Source organism: Macaca thibetana, chromosome 13, assembly GCF_024542745.1.
Source record: "Macaca thibetana thibetana isolate TM-01 chromosome 13, ASM2454274v1, whole genome shotgun sequence".
Lineage (NCBI taxonomy): Eukaryota > Metazoa > Chordata > Mammalia > Primates > Cercopithecidae > Macaca > Macaca thibetana.
This window is the reverse complement of record NC_065590.1, coordinates 53056627-53077339: the sequence shown is the minus strand read 5'-3', so window position 1 is coordinate 53077339 and position 20713 is coordinate 53056627. Positions and strand designations below refer to the sequence as shown.

At 38.0% G+C, this 20713-nt stretch overlaps 2 protein-coding genes across 3 annotated transcripts in view; one reads left to right on the top strand and one right to left on the bottom strand.

The window, feature by feature from the left end:
- Positions 1 to 20713, top strand: part of ACYP2 (acylphosphatase 2) — a 914175-nt gene that overhangs the window by 480518 nt on the left and 412944 nt on the right. The window lies entirely within an intron of this gene.
- Positions 1 to 20713, bottom strand: part of PSME4 (proteasome activator subunit 4) — a 106477-nt gene that overhangs the window by 21935 nt on the left and 63829 nt on the right. For both annotated transcript variants that reach the window (XM_050753717.1, XM_050753718.1), the window contains 15 exons: positions 19905 to 19967; positions 19696 to 19791; positions 16848 to 16979; positions 13890 to 14099; positions 12405 to 12541; positions 10819 to 10872; positions 10386 to 10515; positions 9328 to 9409; positions 8037 to 8190; positions 7461 to 7530; positions 6127 to 6252; positions 5280 to 5432; positions 2163 to 2267; positions 854 to 945; positions 62 to 193 (listed from right to left, as the gene is read on the bottom strand). In XM_050753717.1, coding sequence (XP_050609674.1) covers positions 62 to 193; positions 854 to 945; positions 2163 to 2267; positions 5280 to 5432; positions 6127 to 6252; positions 7461 to 7530; positions 8037 to 8190; positions 9328 to 9409; positions 10386 to 10515; positions 10819 to 10872; positions 12405 to 12541; positions 13890 to 14099; positions 16848 to 16979; positions 19696 to 19791; positions 19905 to 19967 — 1736 coding nt within the window. The remainder of the gene's footprint in view (positions 1 to 61; positions 194 to 853; positions 946 to 2162; positions 2268 to 5279; positions 5433 to 6126; positions 6253 to 7460; positions 7531 to 8036; positions 8191 to 9327; positions 9410 to 10385; positions 10516 to 10818; positions 10873 to 12404; positions 12542 to 13889; positions 14100 to 16847; positions 16980 to 19695; positions 19792 to 19904; positions 19968 to 20713) is intronic.

Below are 20713 nucleotides of genomic sequence, written 5' to 3'. Positions count from 1 at the left end.
GCTATTACAATTTAAAAAACAAAGCACTCGAGAGGTATGCCACAGAGAAAACGGTACCTACCTTCCTATTCTTTCTCTGACATTTTTGTAAACCTGGGTGAGTTTAGGCTCCAAATACTTCAGTAGTCTGTGCAATAGTTCAGGCACTCTCCACTCTTGCTGGGCAAGGCCACCTTGTAGTACATAAAGTCGACTAAAATTAAAGCATCGTAGTGTTATTTTGGAGGCCCTTTCTGCCTTTACATATTGACAGTATGGACAATGTCTGTATTTCACTTAAAACTTTTTCATTTTCTCACCTAATAACTACTACAATATCCACAATTCAAAATAGCCTGTTTATGAAGATTTTATTTTTCCTTCTGTATTTGCATTTCATCTCCACTACTAGACAACTGAAAGAAATACTGACTTCAGAATACTCACCAAGTAATATTTAAACATCAGAATTCAAGTTTTCTCATTAAGTACTTCTTCTTTTGAATGAAATTATCCATATTTCTATTGTCTAACTTTCTACAGCACCATATGCCCCAACCAAGGCAGTTTTTCCTTAAAATGATTACTCTCTCTTTGTATCTTTTTAACATAAGATGTGATGAAGACACAAAAGTACAAAAGACAATTCCAATAAAAGATCTGACAGCAAAGAATGCTGACTCTAATTTGCGTTTAAATTGCTCAGGTTGCCTACATCTCACTTACTTATCCAACTAATAAATAACTCTTATTAAGTATCACATGTTGTATGGAACCAGATCACAACACCTTCCAGAAGAAAGTAATTACTTCATCTAGACTTTACAAGTATAGACCATTTATAAACACCTCATAGGTTTTTAAAAAAATTTACCATGCATCTACAAAGGATCCTCCTTCACCACTCAATGGTGATTCCAACAGCAGTTCAAAAAGCCAGTGAAGTTTCCGGGGATCTCTGCTTTCCTGTGTTTAAAATATGATGTAACAGTTAACAGGGGACCTACAATTCTATAAACAAATCACATTCAGTTATTTTATTTAATTTTGTTTTTGAGGCTAGGTCTAACTCTTGCCCAGGCTGGAGTGAAGTGGTGTGATTACCTCCCAGGCTTCAAGTAATCCACCCGCCTCGGCCTCTAAAGTAGCTGGGACCACAGGCATGTGCCACTATGCTTCGCAATTTTTTATTTTTTGTAGAGACAGAGTCTCCCTATGTTGCCCAGGCTGGTCTCCAACTCCTGGCCCCAAGCAATCTTCCTGACTCGGCTTCCCAAAGTTCTGCGATTAAAGGTGAGGGCCAGTGCACCCAGTCATATTCAATTATTTTAGAAATACTAAAAACATATATAAGTACAGTCACCCCTTGGTATCTGTGGCAGATTGGTTCCAGAACTCCCTTAGGATACCAAAATCCACAGATGCTCAAGTCTCTTATGAAAATGGTGTAGAATTTACATATAACCTACGCACATCCTCCTGTACACTTTACATCTTCTCTAGAGTATTTGTAATACCTAATACAATGTAAATGCTATGTAAATAGTGGTTATACTGTATTGTTTAGGGAATAATGACAAGAAAAAAAAATCTGAACAGGTTCACTATAGACACAACCATCCCCCACCCTTCCAAAATATTCTCCATCTTCTCAGGTTGGCTGAAACGACAGATGTGGAACTTATGGATATGGAGGGCTGACTGTAGAAGAAGAAAATCAAACTAAAACTGACAGATGACTCAGATTCAAATATGACAATCATAGTTCAAGTTAACAGTGAGAAAACTGTTGTTAGCTAAATGGATTATCTTAAATCAAAGTACACAAGCTATGGACATATCCGGTATAAAAAATAATACCTTAACTTTGTATTATGTGGCTTTTACTATATGTAAGTGACATTTCCAAATACATGATTGTCACTTAATTTTAAAATGCATTACCACAGCAGAGAAGATAAAATAATCACTTAAGAGTTACCTCTAAAGACTTATTTGAAAGGCTAAATAGAGCCATCTCCAATTACGTAAGATGACAAAAGTATGAACAAACTTTCAAGATTCAAGAAGTGAGTTACTTCACTTAGAATAATAGTCTCGAATCCCATGGAAATAAAAAACAGAGACAGTATCAAACAGTTTGAATACACGAGTTAGACAAAGAAAGATGTAGGATAACTTACACAAGATGTTGCTATACAAGCTCCCCAGTCATTATAAGTTTCAACGGTAATGTTGGACAGTGCTGTTCTAAGCAGAGGGCACAGAAGCTCCCACAGCTTCTCCACCTACTCAAAACAAAATATATAATGGTAAGAGTTAATGACACTCTGAACATTTTTCTCCAAATATCTTTCTTTACCTGGAAATGTACGCACATATAAATACATCATTTAAATTATTTTTGAGACATGGTCTCATGCTATTGCCCAGGCTGGAGTGCAGTGGCACGATCATACCTCGATGCAGCCTTAAGCTTGTGAGCTCAAGTGATCCACTCATTTCAGCCTTCCAAGGAGCGTGGACTATAGGTGTGTGCCACTATGCCCGGCAATTTTTTTTTTTTTTTTTTTTTTTTTTTTTTTTTTTTTTTGAGACGGAGTCTCGCTCTGTCACCCAGGCTGGAGTGCAGTGGCCGGATTTTAGCTCACTGCAAGCTCCGCCTCCCGGGTTCACGCCATTCTCCTGCCTCAGCCTCCGGAGTAGCTGGGACTACAGGCGCCCGCCACCTCGCCCGGCTAGTTTTTTGTATTTTTTAGTAGAGACGGGGTTTCACCGGGTTAGCCAGGATGGTCTCGATCTCCTGACCTTGTGATCTGCCCGTCTCGGCCTCCCAAAGTGCTGGGATTACAGGCTTGAGCCACCGCGCCCGGCCTTTACTTTTTGTAAAAACAGGATCTTGCTATGTTGCCCCAGCTGGTCTTGAACTCCTAGCCTCAAGCAATCCTGTCACCCTGACCTCCCAAAGTGCTAGAATTATAGGTATGAGCTAGTATGCCTGGCCCCAATTATTTTTTAGAGCACCCAATTAATCCACGAAAGTACCTCACTACATTATCATCATACATATCCAGATATAGGTGAAATGTTTCCCAAAAGATATTCAGAAAAGAGTAAATACTTTGTGTGGCTCTTTAAAAAAAATCTCTTGGCTGAGTGCAGTGGGTCACGCCTGTAATCCCAGAACTTTGGGAGGCCAAGGCAGGGGGATCACTTGAGATCAGGAGTTTAAGACCAGCCTGGCCACAGGGCAAAACCACGTCTCCACTAAAAATACAAAAATTAGCTGAGCGTGGTGGCACATGTCTGTAATCCCAACTACTCGGGAGGCTGAGGCAGGAGAATCGCTTGAACCTGGGAGGCAGAGGTTGCAGTGAGCCGAGATCATCCCACCGCACTCCAGCCTAAGCAACAGAGCGAGACTACGTCTCAAAAAACAAAACAAAACAAAACAAATCTCTCATATGACTGATAAGTGTTCTTAAAAATCTTGTATAATAGTACACTAGACTGAAACAAAACCTCAATCAAATTTTCCACATTTCTCAAGATCATTTGATTAAATCTTAGAGGCAATGAATGACATTTTAATTTAATTTAGTAATTAGTCTGAGATATAATCTTCAAATTCCAAGTCTTGGATAAACAGTCCTTAAAAACACATACAGTTGTACAGAGACTGCATTTACGCACATATATTTTCTCAAAGGTTAATGAGCATACAAATCACCTTGAGGTCTTAAAATGCAGACTGATTCATCTTAAGTGGGCCTGACATCTTACTTTCCTAAAAAGCTCCCAAGTGCGACCTCTGCTGTAGGTCCATGGACTGTACTTTAGTTAAAAAGGACATACCTTGATTTCATCATTACACACTGTGTGCATGTATCAAAATATCACATGTACCCCATAAACATGAACAGCTACTATTATCAATTTTTTAAGTTCCTAAAAAAAAAATCTGAAATTTGTTTTAAAAAAAAGAATGAATGAAGGCCAGGCACAGTAGCTCACACCTGTAATCCCAGCACTTTGGGAGGCCAAGGTAGGCAGAGTTCAAGAGCCATGAGTTCGAGACCAGCCTAGCTAATGTGGAGAAACCCCGCCTCTATTAAAAACACAAAAATTAGCCTGACATGGTGGCGCATGCCTGTAATCCCAGCTACTGAGGTGGCTGAGGCATTGCTTGAACCCAGGGGACAGAGGTTGCACAGAGCCATGATCACACCACTGTACTCCAGCCTGGGCGACAGAGTAAGACTGTCCAAAAAAAAAAGAAAGAGAAGAAACGCAGACAAGGAAGATGGAAGGAAGGAGGGAAGGAAGGAAGGCAGACAAGGAGGGAGGGAGGGAGGGAGGGAGGGAGGGAGGGAGGGAGGGAGGGAGGGAGGGAGGGAGGTAAGGAAAGAAGGAAGGAAGGGAGGGAGGGAGGGAGGCAGGAAGGAATTCTTCAATCAGCAGGAAGGGTTTGAGACAAAATTTTCAGTGGCAGCACTGTTTTGATTTTACCAAAAAAAGCTTTATCTCAAAGAACATATAGGGAAAGGAATTATGTTTTACAAAACAGGTAACTCAAGAGTGGCTTTAGTAACGTAACAGATGACAAGACCACATGTAACATTTTAAAATAAAATTGTTTCTTGTAAGCAAAAGTGTTTGCAGTCCTCCTAAAAGTTGACCAAAAAACCCTATTTGTGTCTTCTCTTCGACAAAATAATGGTCTACCTTATGTTCAGGTAGTCCTGACATTTGACCAGGTTATTTTTAGTCTGGTGCATTTTGCTAACAAACTAACCTTAAAGACAGATGTATGAAAACTAAATCTTACAATTAAAAAAAGGGATACTCTAAAAGGGAGAGTCAAACTCCAACTGTCTAGAAGACTAGGCAAGTAATATAAATGATAAGGAGGCTAAGAGAAAAGACTTAATGAGAAGCTGGAATGGCTTAATGAAGGGAGAAGCGCACATGCACCATCAGCAGAGTGACACAGTGCAATAATGTAGGACCAGTGTTCCAGGACCTTCCTCTTTTTCAAGAAACTGGAATTCTTTTTTTTTTTTTTTTTGGATTTTTTCCACCAATGTGGGTAAATATTTCAAAAATTTAAAGATAGTAAATGTTCTTAGAGACCATTAGGCTGTAATCTGTAATCAAAAGCAATGTCTACATATCGGCATATTTCCTATCACTGAACATTTCATATTTTAATTATCAGCATCTAATGTGTTGGGAATTGCCACCAAAATGGGTAACATAGCTTTAACAGGAAATGTTCTGTACAAATATTAATACATCACCTTTTCAAATGTCCAATGCTTAGAACCTCTGATTAAACCAGCTATAATTTCTGCAACACATCGCTGGGTGCTTTCATGTGAATCTGCAACCAAACGTTCTAAATGCGGCTTCAGAACTGGCAGGAAGGCATCATCAAAATTCCTGAATATACCCTATAAAAACAAAGACAGTTCTTCAGTACTCAAATGGCTATCATCTCAATTATAATTATGCTTGTAATTATTCTGTACATTACTAATGTGCTTAACAACTCCACGCGCACTCCCCTTTAGAACTGCTTTAACAATTCCGATAAGTTAAAATAGTAAGAATATTGTCATTTTAAACATCACATTAAAATGTAACCAATGAAACAAATATTAATAATCTTTCTAAGTATCACACCTCAAAAAAAGCAACTAAACATAAAAAACACATATAGTTTTGGGTATTTTTTTCTTTCTAGTGCCAATTACAACAAACATTAAAGATAAATACAGTCATCCCTTGGTGTGCATGGGGAACTGGTTTCAAGATCCCCACTCCAGAATACCAAAATGTTCAAGTCCTTTACATAAAATGGTAATACATCCTCCTGTATATTTTAAATCATCTTAAGAGTACTTATAAGATCTAATACAATGTTTACCAATTGTATTATATATTAATGCTACGTAAATACTTGTTATAATGTCTTGTTTAGGGAATAATGACAACAACAAAAGTCTATACATGTTCAGTGTAAATTCCAGTGCCATTTTAGATGAAAGCAGATGGCTAGCCTTGATCAAATATTTATAAGTTATGAACCTACAAACTGAATAGTTACTAAGCATTACAAAGAGGATATGTAAATAATATAGTTACCTTAAAGAGACAAAAACGTCGTGGATTAAACTTATCTTTTCCTTTTCTGTCTTCTAATGATAGAAAAGTAATTAACTGTTCAACAAATTTAGGATCAGAAAAATGATCAAATATAATCTGTTCTGCCTATAAAGTTAAAAAAAAAAAAAAGAACAATATTCAGGGTTTAAAATCTACTTAAATACATGATTCTGAAAAAGTTAAAATTACAAGATTTTGATAGTCAAAAGCAGGCTGTATTTTTGTTTCAATGAATTTTTAGTTCTCATAGATAACAATGATTTCTAAAACCAACTATCTCCCTCTAAAAATGCTAAAACAGTAAGAATAAGTTTTCCTTCAGATTCTCAAGTTTGAATCCTATTTCTCACACTGTGAATTAAAAATCAACAAATGTTCTGCTTGGTAAATGAAGACTGAAAGCAACTGTGACATCTGGTGTGCAATTTGTTAAAATCCCCAAAACTATAAATCAAGCCCCAACAAATCACTTCCATATTTATAAAACACCAGAAGTTAAAAGGTAAACCAACCGTTCAGAACCAGAAAAAGTTACAACACCATTAACTTGAGGAATACATAAACTTAAAAACCCTTGTCAACTTTCTTTTTTCTTTTCTTTTTTTGGGACAGGGTCTCACTCTGTCACTCAGGCTGGAGTGCAGTGGTGTGATCATGGCTCATTGCAGGTAATCAGGTAATTTTCCCACCTTAGCCTTCCAAGTAGCTGGGACTAGAGGTGTGCACCACTACGCCCAGCTAATTTTTGTATTTTTTGTAGAGACAGGGTTTCGCCATGTTGCTCAGGATAGTCTCAAACTCCTGGGCTCAAGTGATCCATCTGCCTCAGACTTCCAAAGTGTTGGGATTACAGGCATGTGCCATGGCTCCCAGCCAAGTCAACTTTCAAAATGAAGTAAATTAAATGAAGTTTAAGTCAAGTTTTAACTGAAATCTACCAGTATGTGTTTATGGAGTACCCATAATTTATATGCAATAGAAAACTAAAAATCAGTCATTAACTTTTCCTTTAAAACACTTGTAACAGAACTGATACAAGAAATGAGCAGCAAACTACATAAAGCAGTAGCCAAGGGAGTGCTGAATGGGGTAGTAACTCAGTCTTAGATACATCAAGATCTATGTCAACTGGCACTGGTATAAAGGGGTTGGGGAGAATGGATTACATAGTCACCAATATTTATGCAGCGCTATACTGAAAAACACAACTTGTATTAAGAAAAAAAAAGAAAAAGAAGAACTGAAGTGAGGTTGAGATAAATCAGTGGCCCAAAATAAGATGCATTTGAACCATGGTGAAATGGAATGCTTACCTCTGTCATATCCTCCCTGCTTCTGCCAAGCTTAGGCTGCTCTTCCACACCAGCATAAACAACCATATTCCTATATAGTAAGAGTTCATATTTATCATACGCATAGAAAAAAATATTAGAGCTTCATGGATAGAAAGCATTAGAAGGCACTTTTAATGAACTCTAACTAGATGCTAAGTTTGGGGAGATGAGTACAGCAGTAACAGTCTAGGCCTTAAAAATCTATCAGATCACTGTGTCCTAATGACAAATGGAGTTAATAAGGAGAGAAAAGTATGTATTTCTCTGGGCTGGTTTAGGCATGTGTATTATTAATAGGTAGGAATATAATTTAGAGCAGCTATTAATAACCTCCTTAGCCATATAACCATGGGATTCAGAAAGGCTAAGGGTTTTCATACAAGGAAAGAGGCAGGAATGAGGCGTAGCATTGGCAGGAGCAAAAGAAAGAGAGGACTAGGGAAGGGGAAAGATAAAAGAACCTTCAAGTGCCTCTGAACCTCCCCAGAAACTGAAATATGATAAAACAGTTATATCAAAGGCATTTAATGATAAGATACACAGTAAGTTACTTACTTTGGCCAGGTGTAGTATCCCCAGTGAGTTTTTTCCACAAAGCAACTTGACTCCCATTCTTTTTTAGTTCTTGGTAAAGTTTTGCTATCATAATGCAACCAATGATTATCAGGTCTATCACCAGCAATAATTTGGGTGGGTTTAGGATATCCACCTAAGGAAAAGACAATCACATTTGATGAATTTAAAAACATTCACCCAACAGTTATTCTCAAATTTCAATCAACAGTACCAGTGTAACTTTGTCTTCACAATACAACACTATTAAAATTCTCTCAAGACAAGGTAACATATGTATGAGCAATTGGGGGCACATTTCAAAACAGAGAAGATGGGATTATCTACTAAATTTTGTTGAATCAGTTATTTTGGGGGAAAATATCAAGGATGAAACTTACTTCATTCCTTTTACCAAAATTAAATGGATTAATTTTGTTTAAACTATTTAGATTTGAAATAGTAATTCCAGACTTACAGAGCTCAAAGAATTCCCACATAACTTTCACTGAGACACCCAAATTTTAACATTTTGATATTCTCTCTCTCTCCACACATACTTATCAAAACTATGAGTATCAACTGTAGACATCATCTCAAATAATCAAAATACAATTCTCAAAGTTTACATTAATACAGTAAAATTATTTCATCAACAGACTTTACTCAAATTTGGACGGCTGTCCCACTGAATGTACTTTACATTAAAAAAAAATTTTAAACATTTTCTTCTGGACTATAATCCAATCCAGGATTAAACATTGCATTAAAGGAAACTAAAGATACCATACAATTGAAATGCAATGTTTTAATCCTGGATTGTAGACCAGAAAAAAATGGTTTTTTCTTCTGAAAAATTCTGGTAATACAATAAGGTATGAGGAAGAAAATTCACCTTGTCCCTATAATCCCACCACCCAAAGAGAAACATTTAACAAATTAATAACAGCAATTTAAGTCTTTGAAATATAGTTGATGAAATAATTATAATTATATTTGCTTAGTGGGTGACATAAATAATATGAATTTTTTTCATATCATTTTTTCATTTTTTCAATTATAATTGCTTAGTGGGTGACATAAATAATATGAAGGCAGAAAGAATCAATCTATTTTTGTAGATAGTTATCACTGGCTTTTACTAAGTCAACTGTTTCCTTCATAATGTTATTTCATATTTTGTGTTAATATCCATAGAACAATATTTGAGGTCAAGAACTAAAATGTATACATGTCAAGAAAATTTTCTGAGTTTTATTGGAAAGTACTATTAATTACTTCTGGTAGTACTCACTGATTTCACATGGGTTAATGGTCAGCTTTTTGTGGGTTCTTTTTAGCTGTTTAAGGATACCAGCAACAGCTGAGATAGCCATCTAGAAAAGAAAAAACGCACAATTATAAAAAAAACTTAAATCACTTAACTGGTTGCTTGCTCTACTCAAAGGAGAAATCGATTCTGTTTCTTTAAAAAAACACCTCACCTATTGACATCTGGCAGTATAGCCATGTGAGTGCTAAATCTGACTTAGAATAAATCACAGGCAGTTCTTACTCTACCCATGCTAGTCTCTCCTCCTAGAAAACTTTGACCCTTTCTTTGTTAAACCAATACCTGCTCATTCTTCAAATCTTAGCCTCCAGGTATTTTATTTTATTTTTTTTTAGACGGAGTTTTCACTCTTGTTGCCCAGGCTGGAGTGCAATGGCACAATCTCGGCTCACCACAACTTCCCCATCCCGGGTTCAAGCGGTTCTCCTGCCTCAGCCTCCCGAGTAGCTGGGATTACAGGCATGCGCCACCACGTCCAGCAAATTTTGTACTTCTGGTAGAAACGGGGTTTCTCCATGTTGGTCAGGCTGGTCTGGAACTCCCAACCTCATGTGATCTACCTGCCTCAGTCTCCCAAAGTGCTGGGATTACAGGCGTGAGCCACCAAGCCTGGCCCAGCCTCAGGGTATTTTTAAAGGTCGTTCTCCAATGCTTCAGCTTAGGCCATCTCCCAATCCCTCACCTCACCTCTGACACTTGGAGAGTACAAAACTGTACCCTCAGGTTTCTTACCCCTCCTGAAACACTGCACATCTAATTTTTTAATTTTTCAATCTTTCCCATTAGCCTATAAACTTATTTCCTGCTATATTCCTAGTGTTTAAACACACAGTGCCTAAGCATGTCCTTATATATTTGTTAGATGAATCATTATCATCTCTGAACCAACGGGGTAGATTTCAAATCAATATACTTCAAGATATTTATTAACCAAGTGTGTATTGTTTGTGAAGAATTTAAAGACTTCAGTCACGTACATAGTCTCAAACCCAAGACTGTAACTAAAACAAGGTATGTACCTTCCGAACTACAATTGCATCATGGTTGAGATTCTCAACAAAAAACCGTATGGCACGAAGAGGCAACACTCGGTCATCTCTCAGCAGTAGAGACAGAAGCCCAATGCCTATATGTTCAAATTTCCAGGGCCTTAAAAGGAGGAAAAATGACAAAGCATACCACACATAAAACCACTTGAAAAAAAAAAAGAAAGTATGTGAAACACCTTATAATTTTAAGTTTCTCAAGAATTAAAATAGGTCTACTGAAGAACGCTGCTTCTATCATTAATCCCAAACTTTCCCTCCATCTCTTTTCCTCTTAATCTGCTTACAAATACACAAATCAGAACACAACTTTTTGTGACATAGTCATTCACAGCCTTCCTTGTAGAAAACTCCTATGGTATTTAAGATAAATGCTGTGAGAATTACAAAAATCTTTTGTACTTACAGGTTTCTTTGCTCCACACCATCTAGCAAGGTGTCTACCAAATTTTCATAGTTCCTTTAAAAAAAAAAAAATCAGGTGAGGTATTACTTTACTATAATACTAAAATGAACATCAAAAAATATAATAGAAATGCAAATTCTAGCCAAATTCACCCTCCTTCCCCACTTACTTCTCACCACCTGACTGTAAAGGGCCTGGTGACAAGCAAGCCAGAATGAAAGCAGACAGGTGAACAGAGATGCTGGGAAAAGCTCATGAGAGGCTAGGGAGAGTGAACTCAACTTTTCCTGAGTGGACATGCACAAGTAACTCTGTAAGTAGTAATCAATTAATTGGGAGTGGTACACACACACACACACACACACACACACACACACACACACCATACAGCCTATGAAATATATTACATAGGCTGTAAGAATTTATTATTTATACACATTTTAGAAAACAACAAAGAGGCATATTCATATACTAATTATAAGGCAAAGACAAAATCAAATTAGGAAGACTCTTGCTTGAGTGTCATCACTGAAGGATTTAAGTGCTTTGGTACCAAGAATCCAAAAACAGTTTATTAAAATCCTGATACCAAATTTGACCAAAAAGTCATTATTATTATATGAACTATAAAATGATACATCTGCTAAACTTGAATTTAGGAATTAATGACTGATATGTACCAGTTACGTAGTTTCTGAAATATTACTACCTTAAAAAAGAAAGAAAGAAAGAAAGAAAGATAATTGACTAGAAAAAAAAAAAAGGTATGACAGTGAAATAACTTTTTGTTTTATTTGAGACAGGGTCTTGCTCTTTTACCCAGGCTGAAATGCAGAGGCACAATCTCTGCTCACTATAACCTCTGCCTCCCAGGTTCAAGCGATCCTCCTTAGCCCCCTAAGTAGCTGGGGCTGTAGGCACATGCCACCATACCTGGCTAATTTTTGTATTTTTTGTATAGACAGCGTTTCACCATGTTGCCCAGGCTGGTGTCGAACTCCTTAGCTCAAGCGATCTTCCCACCTCAACCTCCCAAAGTGCTGGGATAACAGGCAAAAGCCACCACGCTTGACCTTATTTTTAAGATGGTGTTTTATACCTCCATAGCTTACAAAGAAAAAACAGGAATCTTTGTAATAACTATCTCTCGATTTCTTTGTATTTTTTTCAGAAGTCAATCTGTAAACATCATTAAGCAATTATGGTATACATCTATATTTTAGAGATGTTAAAAACTTACTATCGGCCAGGCGTGGGGGCTCACGCCTATAATCCTAGCACTTTGGGAGGCTGAGGTGGGCAGATCACTTGAGGCCAGGAGTTCGAGACCAGCCTGGCCAATGTGGTGAAACCCTGTCTCTACTAAAAACACAAAAATAGCCCGGTGTGGTGGTGCATGCCTGTTATCTCAGCTACTCGGGAGGCTGACACATGAGAACAGTTTAAACCTGGGAGGTGGAGGTTGCAGTGAGCCATGATCGTCTCACTGTACTCCAGCCTGGGCAACAGGGCAAGACTCTGTCTCAAAAAAAGACAAAACTTACTATCTATATGTCATCTATTGAAGTACACCATTCATCAATTACCTTAGGGCATCAGCATTCTTTTCTTGTTGGCGTTTAATTCCTTCCTTAATTTTTTCTGGGCTAAGCAATATCTGGTTGATAGAGGGGTTTTTTGACTGTTGAAGTAATTCCGCTATTTCAACACATGACTTTGGAATCTTGTTGAAAAGAAAAAAGCAGGAAAAAAAAATGAAGTTCTGATGCATACTACCTGAACGAACCTTGAAAATGTTAAGTGAAAGAGGCCAGACACAAAAGTCCACATATTTTATGATTCCATTTATATGAAATATCTAATAACAGGAAAATTTACTGAAAAAGAAAGTGGTTTCCAGGGCTTTGGGGTATGGAAGAACGGGAAGTGACTGCTATTAGGTACTCATTTTGTTTTGGGGCAATGAAAATATTGTGGAGGCCAGACATGGCGGCTCATTTCTGTAATCCCAGCACTTTGGGAGGTCAAGGTGAGGGGACTGCTTGAGGCCAGGAGTTTGAGACCAGCCCTGGGAACACAGCAAGACCCCTGTCTCTCTTAAAAAAAAAAAAAAAAAAAAAAAATTTAAATTAGCTGGGTGTGGTGATGCACACCTATAGTCCTAGTTACTAGGAAAGTTGAGGCAGGGGATGATTATGCCACTGCACTCTAGCCTTGGGGGACAGAATGAAGCAGAATGAGAATGAGAAACAAACAAAAAGGAAAATGCTCTGGAATTCAAGTGGTTACACAGCCCTGTGACTATACTATTGTGCATACAACCTGTCCATATTAAAAGGGTGATATTTATGATATGTGAATTATATCTCAATTAAATTTTTTTCTAAAAAATAAAGTATAATCTAAAGACAGTTGCAAATAGCAACGCTATGTTTGATTTAAAAGGAATATATTTAGAACAGTGGTTTTTAAACCAGGGGAGAGATGTCAACCATAGTCACTTTAAGGCAGAGGTGGATTCTGCTGTGCTCATCCTTCTTTTACTCACCCCCATGTTCTGAGGGGGTAAAAATACAGATTTGCAGGTTCCTAGAAAACCTGCTATAACTCGCAACCTGAGCACCACTGAAAGTTATATTCTTTAGTCTTTCATTTGTCAAATCATTCAATTTTAGTTTTCTTCACTATAAATTACAGACCCGGACCCAGTAGTTGATCTTTTGTGACTTTGGCTAGCATGGTAAACCTCGTTAAATATAATTAAGTCTTTGAAAAATGAAGCTGTGGACACACACAAAATAAGGGTAAATATAACAAATCAGTAAGCCTTTGTGGAGCCCTGGCTGTCTCCCCACCATGCTCCAACTTGCTACTCTACCTTGTTATCTATGAAAGTACTTAATGATCAATGAAAGTACAAAAAGCAAACAGGCAACAAATGCTTTTTTAAAAAAAACACTGGACTCAAATGCCAAGAATATTATTGCTGGAAAAAGGGCAAGAAAAATAAAGGGCATTTTAACAAGGCGGGATTTCCACTAAAACTTGAATGAAAGAATGACATTGCTTACTGTGAAGTCCAAGCCAATTGTTTCATACTGCCTATGAATCTTTTCTGCAAGATCATCAAACAGTCTCACTATTGATGGCTTTTCCAGGGACATTGCTTGGCTAAGGCCTGAAGAAACAATCGCTGGCCAAGTCTGTACAATACAGTCCCAATCATGAAGGTTTGCCAAGCACACACCACTGTGATTTCCAAGGAGACAGTACAAGGCACCCTGCAGAAAAAAATATATACATATGTTTACATGGGAAATAAGAGGCATCGTGAAGTTGTAGCCAACACACCTACATGTTGATTTTAAATGAGTATTGATTACTTAAATGCTTAACATTGGTTAGTAAAATATATTCAGACATTGAACATGTTACTTTTTAGAAACTTTAACTTGACATTTAAGTGGCATCCGTTAATATTTTCTCTAAGTCATTTAATACAGAGTTTGGGACAGGTGAGGTGGCTCACGCCTGTAGTTCTTGCATTTTGGGAGGCCAAAGCAGGTAGACCGGTTGAGCTCAGGAGTTTGAGAGCCTGGGCAACATGGTGAAACCTCTTCTCTACAAAAAATCAAAAATTAGTGGGGCATGGTGGCACACACCTGTGGTCCCAGCTCCTCAGGAGGCTGAGGTGGGAGGATCACTTAAGCCCAACAGGTCGGAGGCTACAATGAGCTGTGCTTATGCCACTGTACTCCAGCCTAGGTGACACAGCGAGACCCTGTCTCCAAAAAGAAAAAAAGAAATTGCTCAAAGAATGGCTACTAATAAGGTAGTAAAGAAATGTAAGGATGTTTCTAAGAACATATATTCCATAGTAATTTTCTTCAAGTATATCATAAAAACCACAAAATGTGCCACTCTTAAAATTTTAGGGTCTAATGTTTGGTGTTTGAAATAATTTATTAAATAGTAGTTAACACTCGGTTGCTGAGTAATTTACAAAGTACATAAAAACTATATTGTGTATTTATTACTCATGAAAGTCCAATTAACCACAATGATTCTGATGATAGCAGGTATCCTTTGATGACAGCAGGTATCCTTTCTAAAGTGCTTTTTCATAAAAAGAGTTAGTAGTATCAAAATATTTTGATTTTTTTTTTTTTTTTTTTTTTTTTTTTTTGAGGCAGATTCTTGCTCTGTCGCCCAGGCTGGAGTGCAGTGGCACAATCTTGGCTCACTGCAACCTCCGCCTCCCGGGTTCAAGCGATTCTCCTGCCTCAGCCTCCTGAGTAGCTGGGATTACAGGAGCCTGCCACCACGCCTGGCTAATTTTTGTATTTTTAGTAGAGATGGGGTTTCACCGTGTTGGCCAGGCTAGTCTAGAACTCCTGACCTTATGATCCGCCCACCTCGGCCTCCCAAAGTGCTGGGATTACAGGCATGAGCCACCGTGCCCGGCCAATATTTTGATTTTCAACTCACCTCACCTGATTCCAATCTAGCTTGTTACTGACTTTGTATTCCACTCCTCTCCACAGGTTCTCCATAAGGTCACTCATAACCTGGATTTTGTTGATCTAATAGATATTTTTCGATTGTACTTGACCTCTCTAATTTTGTCCATTTAAACTGCTCTCATTAAGTCAACAACAGGATAGTCAATGAGTCAAACCTACAAGACTCTTGAATTATACATCTGCACCGGGGGTCAGCAAATATTTTCCATTTGCTCTGTCTCAACTACTCTTCTCTGTCACTGTAGAGTGAAAGTAGCCATACATAATACATAAAGAAATGAATATGACTGTGTTTCAACAGAAGTTTTAAAAAAGCAAACTTTTACTTTTACAAAAGCAAACAGCAACTGAGCCTGGGCTATGGTTTATTGACACCTCTGTCTTACAAGCTTCATGGAACATGTTTAGGGTTCATCTTCATTATCTCCAAAAAAACAAAGAATGTACTCACTGACTCTTCCTTCTAGAAAGACCTCTTTCTGCCTTCTGTGATTCTTCCCTACTTCTTGATACCTTTCTGACCTCTCCAGTGTCACTCAGCTCTTCTATTGGCTTCTAAAGGAGTTTCTCAACATATGCCCCCTGGTCCTCTTCTTAATCTCCTCCTAGGCTTTCTTATCCATGCCCATAGATTTCAATTATCATCAACATACATGGAAATGGTATCTTCGGACTCAGATGTCTAACTGCCCACTTGACGGTGCTCTTAGTTCACTGGAACCACTTCAAATTAAACCAGTCCAAATTAACTATTGTCATCATCTATTCTACTCTCACTCTCTCTGATGTGCCCAACAACTAGTTGTACGATCCAAAAGCTTAGTAATTTTGACATTTCCTTTTTTCAGTCCCCTCATGTTCAATCACCAAGTCCTACCTGTTCTCACTCTTAATTCACTCTCAATCTATTTCTTTCTACCTGACAGTATAAGCAATCATTATATATTACCTATACTCTATTACATCCCCATAGGATGTAGTATTTGCCTTATCCTGTATCATTTCTTTTCTTCTCTACTCCAATTACATAAGCTTTCATACCATTGCTCAAACTTACCATATTTCTTCCTTCCTGTCTTAAGCCCTTCCTTCATGCTGGTCATACTACTCTAAACTTCTTGGTCTTTCATCCCTCTCTGCCACAGGCCAGCCAGACTACTTGGCCACTAGCACTCAAGTTCAACAACTCTTTTCCTCAGGGAAGTCTGCTTCTTACATTTTCTTCATCATAATACTGATCACAAACAGAGGTAAATAAGTAAATAATGAGTCTCCTCATATCGGTATGAAACAAAGATTATACCTTTTTAAAGGTAAATCGTGTTGATATCTTCAATTTACTTTGAAATACATAAAAAAACTGAACAGATATGTGATAAAACAAATATAGCAAAATCTTAAATATAGAACCTCAATGGTGAAGATATGGATGTTTACTGTAGAATTCTTTCAACTTTTCAGTATGCTTGAAAATGTTTACAATAAAACAGAAAAAAATCCCTGTACCTTGAATTGCTGCTGTGTAACATCTTGTCTATCAGGCCTTAAGAACTCCAAAACCAAGGGAATGATATCTCTGCAACAGAAGTTATATGCTCCCAAGGCAGCAAAAAATGTTTGCTGAGCCTTATTTCTCACCTGGAGGAAGTATTATTAACAAAGGACTTTTATTATATATTAAAGTACAAAGCAGTTTAAAACAAATTTCAAAAACAATAATGATAATTTACATGTTTTTCTCATTAACAAAAGAAATCTCAAAGCAAATATCCTAAAAAACAAGTAAATGATTATCTTTACTTATATCAAAAGGAAAGCACATTACCACCGACCATATCCATGGTTTAGGTTACACTGACTGAAATATGTTTGATAAAAGCGAGACTGAATGGAACCAATATGCATTTGCTCAGTAACATAGCTAAAAGTAACCAGCATACTATTAAACTTTTTATTCTGAATTACTCTTCATATGAAGAGCCAGATTTTCTCTTTTGTCCACACAAGGAAAATTAAAGAATTTCCAGGAGGAACTTAAATAAACCAAAACAGACACATAACAACTTAAAATTTTTAAGGCAAACCTTAAGCACAATCTCACATATTTTTGACCCAAACAAAACATTAAATATAAATTTACAACTTATGAACTAGTTAAACAGTAATGGATAATAACTGGTTATAGTAGGCTGGGCACGGTGGCTCACACCTGTAATCCCAGCACTTTGGGAGGCTGAGGCAGGTGGATCACCTGAGGTCAGGAGTTAAGAGACCAGCCTGGCCAACATGGAGAAACCCTGTCTCTACTAAAAACACAAAATTAGCCAGGCATGGTGGTGCATGCCTGTAGTCCCAGCTACCGGGGAGGCCGAGGCAGGAGAATTGCTGGAACTTAGGAGGCGGAGGTTGCAGTAAACCGAGATTGTGCCACTGCACTCAAGCCTGGGTTACAGAGCGAGACTCCATCTCAAAAAAACAAACAAAAAAGAGTTTGAAATATGCACAATATGTTGCTTTTCCTATAACCAGTTTTTTTTTTTTCGCTCTGTCACCCAGGCTGGAGTGCAGTGGCGCCATCTTGGCTCACTGCAACCTCTGCCTCCCAGGGTTCAAGCGATTCTCCTGCCTTAGCCTCCCGTGTAGCTGGTACTATAGGTGCATGCCACCACACCTGGCTAATTTTTTGTATTTTTAGGAGGGTGGGGGTTTCACCATGTTGCCAAGCTGGTCTTGAACTCCTGATCTCAAGTGATCCACCCGCCTTGGCCTCCCACTCACAGTGTTGGGATTACAGGCATAAGCCACCATACCTGGCCTCAAACTCATTTTAAACATTACTTCAGAGGGAATCTCTGAGCCAGAGATTAGTTACAGGTTGAGTATCCTTTATCTAAAATGCTCAGGTGCCCGGGCATGGTGGCTCACGCCTGTAATCCCAACACTGTGGGAGGCCCAGGCAGGAAGATCGCTTGAGCCCAGGAGTTCGAGCCAGCCTGGGCAATACAGCGAGACCTTGTCTCTACTAAAAATGAAAAAATTAGTCCAGCATGGTGGCGCATGCCTGTAATCCCAGCTATTCAGGAGGCTGAGATAAGATGAGCACTTGAGCTCAAGCTCAAGGCTACAAGGCTTGAGTTCAAGACGAGTTCAGGGCAGTGTATGCCTGTAATCCCAGCTATTCAGAAAGCTGAGGTGAGAAAATCGCTTGAGCTCAAGCTCAAGGCTTGAGTTCAGGGCTACAGTAGGCTGTGATCATACCGCTGCACTGCAGCCTGGGTAACAGAGACCGTGTCTTAAAAAATAAAAATAAAGTAAAATAAAATGCTCAGGACCAGAAATGTTTTGGATTTGAGATTTTTTTTCCGATTTTGAAACATGTGGATTATAAACTTCCTGGGTAATCATCCCAAATCCAAAAATCTGAAATCAGTAATGCTCCAATAAACATTTCCTTCGAGCATCATGTTGGTGCTCAAAATGTTTTGGATTCTGGAGCATTTTGGGTTTCCAATGCTTAACCTGTAGCTAATTTACATTATTTTACAAACATAGAATAATTGTTGCACATGAATCTCTTTTGCCTCCACTATCTTAAAAGACAGCCCTCACAATTCATGCGGTAGCAGCTTCCTAAAACCCAAGCATAATGTTTAGGAGGAATTATGTGGCCTTCGTAGACTGGACTTCAAAATGTGATTGAAGTGCCAGCAATATCACACTAGCACTGTCTTCCAAATTTAAGTAAATGAGAAGCAATTACAAATAGCAACATTAAGCATTATAAAAAAATGACTAGCAAACTTAGCTTGAATATATTTGCAATTTGAAAGCTGTTTTCTCTCTTTTTTTTTTTTTTTGAGACGGAGTCTCGCTATGTCGCCCAGGCTGGAGTGCAGTGGCCGGATCTCAGCTCACTGCAAGCTCCGCCTCCCGGGTTTACGCCATTCTCCTGCCTCAGCCTCCTGCGTAGGCGCCTGCCACCTCGCCTGGCTAGTTTTTCGTATTTTTTAGTAGAGACAGGGTTTCACCGTGTTAGCCAGGATGGTCTCGATCTCCTGACCTTGTGATCTGCCCGTCTTGGCCTCCCAAAGTACTGGGATTACAGGCTTGAGTCACCGCGCCCGGCCTGAAAGCTGTTTTCTATGCTAACACGAGTTAAGAGAGCCTAGCTTTTGGTTCTGGTTTTAATACTTCCTGGATGTGATTACTGGAAATTACAATTTCCAATCATTGAGAGAATAATTCCAATTATGGGAGCAATTATTTAAACTCTCTTGTTAAAAGGGGGAAATTAAGATTGCATGTAATAAAATGGGAGGGCAGGAGGAGAGTGCCGTGTTTGGATAAACCTTACCTGACTGTATGAACTTGTAGATAAGCGAAGAAGATCTCTGATCATATCTTGATGTATCTTTTTGTATTCACAACCCTCAACAGTTAGTGTCCGTAGCTAAGAAAACAATTGCAAAGTATTTACTAAAATTTAATTATGAAAACACAACTAAATACTCATCTGGAAAACTGGCATTTTAAAAAGTCACTATGACTGAAAAACATATTTACCTCATGCTGTAACATTACTCTATCAATCAACAGTGCTCTGATATGTTGTTTTTTCCCATGGAGCTGGAAAACAAAGTAGCAACAAATATTTCAACATTTTCACTAATTGACTTCAACAATGGATGCCTCTAAATACCTTAGTAAGAGGTCAAAAAGGTCCCTGGTTGGCTGGTGAGTGGTGGTGGTATTTCCTTTATTCTAAAGACATCAGGCTTATATAAAAATATGCTATCTTAATTAATTTTATGGGTAATAGTAGAAATATCCCCCTTTTAAATAGCCCATCCAACACCCAGTTTTTCTCTGATAGTTTACTACTAGACCCACGCATGGGAGAGCAACAGAGTGGTGTTCTTATTCAGCTAAATACTGCAAGTACAAAAACAGCCTACTAAGACAATTGCTCAACTCTCTTAAATCTATAAATAGCCATAGCCTTTCAGGGTAATAATATATGTTCAGTACAAAATTTAATAATAATATCTTTTAGATTTCTAAAAGTTATAATTTAAGCTTTTATCCATATAATCTTCTACCTGGTCACCAAAGGCAGATAGTTGAGGCTCAAAGACTCTTCTTCTTCCACACCACAGCTCCTTAGTCATTAAGCCTCCCAATTCTACCATTTTCAAAACATGTTATTTCCATTTCAACACCAGTGACTTGACTCAGGCTGTGTTTTTCACCTGGAGTGTAATAGTTAACTCCCTTTCTTGCTTCCAGTATCAATCTCTTTGTACTTACTGTTCACAGTGGTGGCAGAGCTTTTTAATGTTTCGTGAATTGAGTGTTGACTTTTCCAATCAATA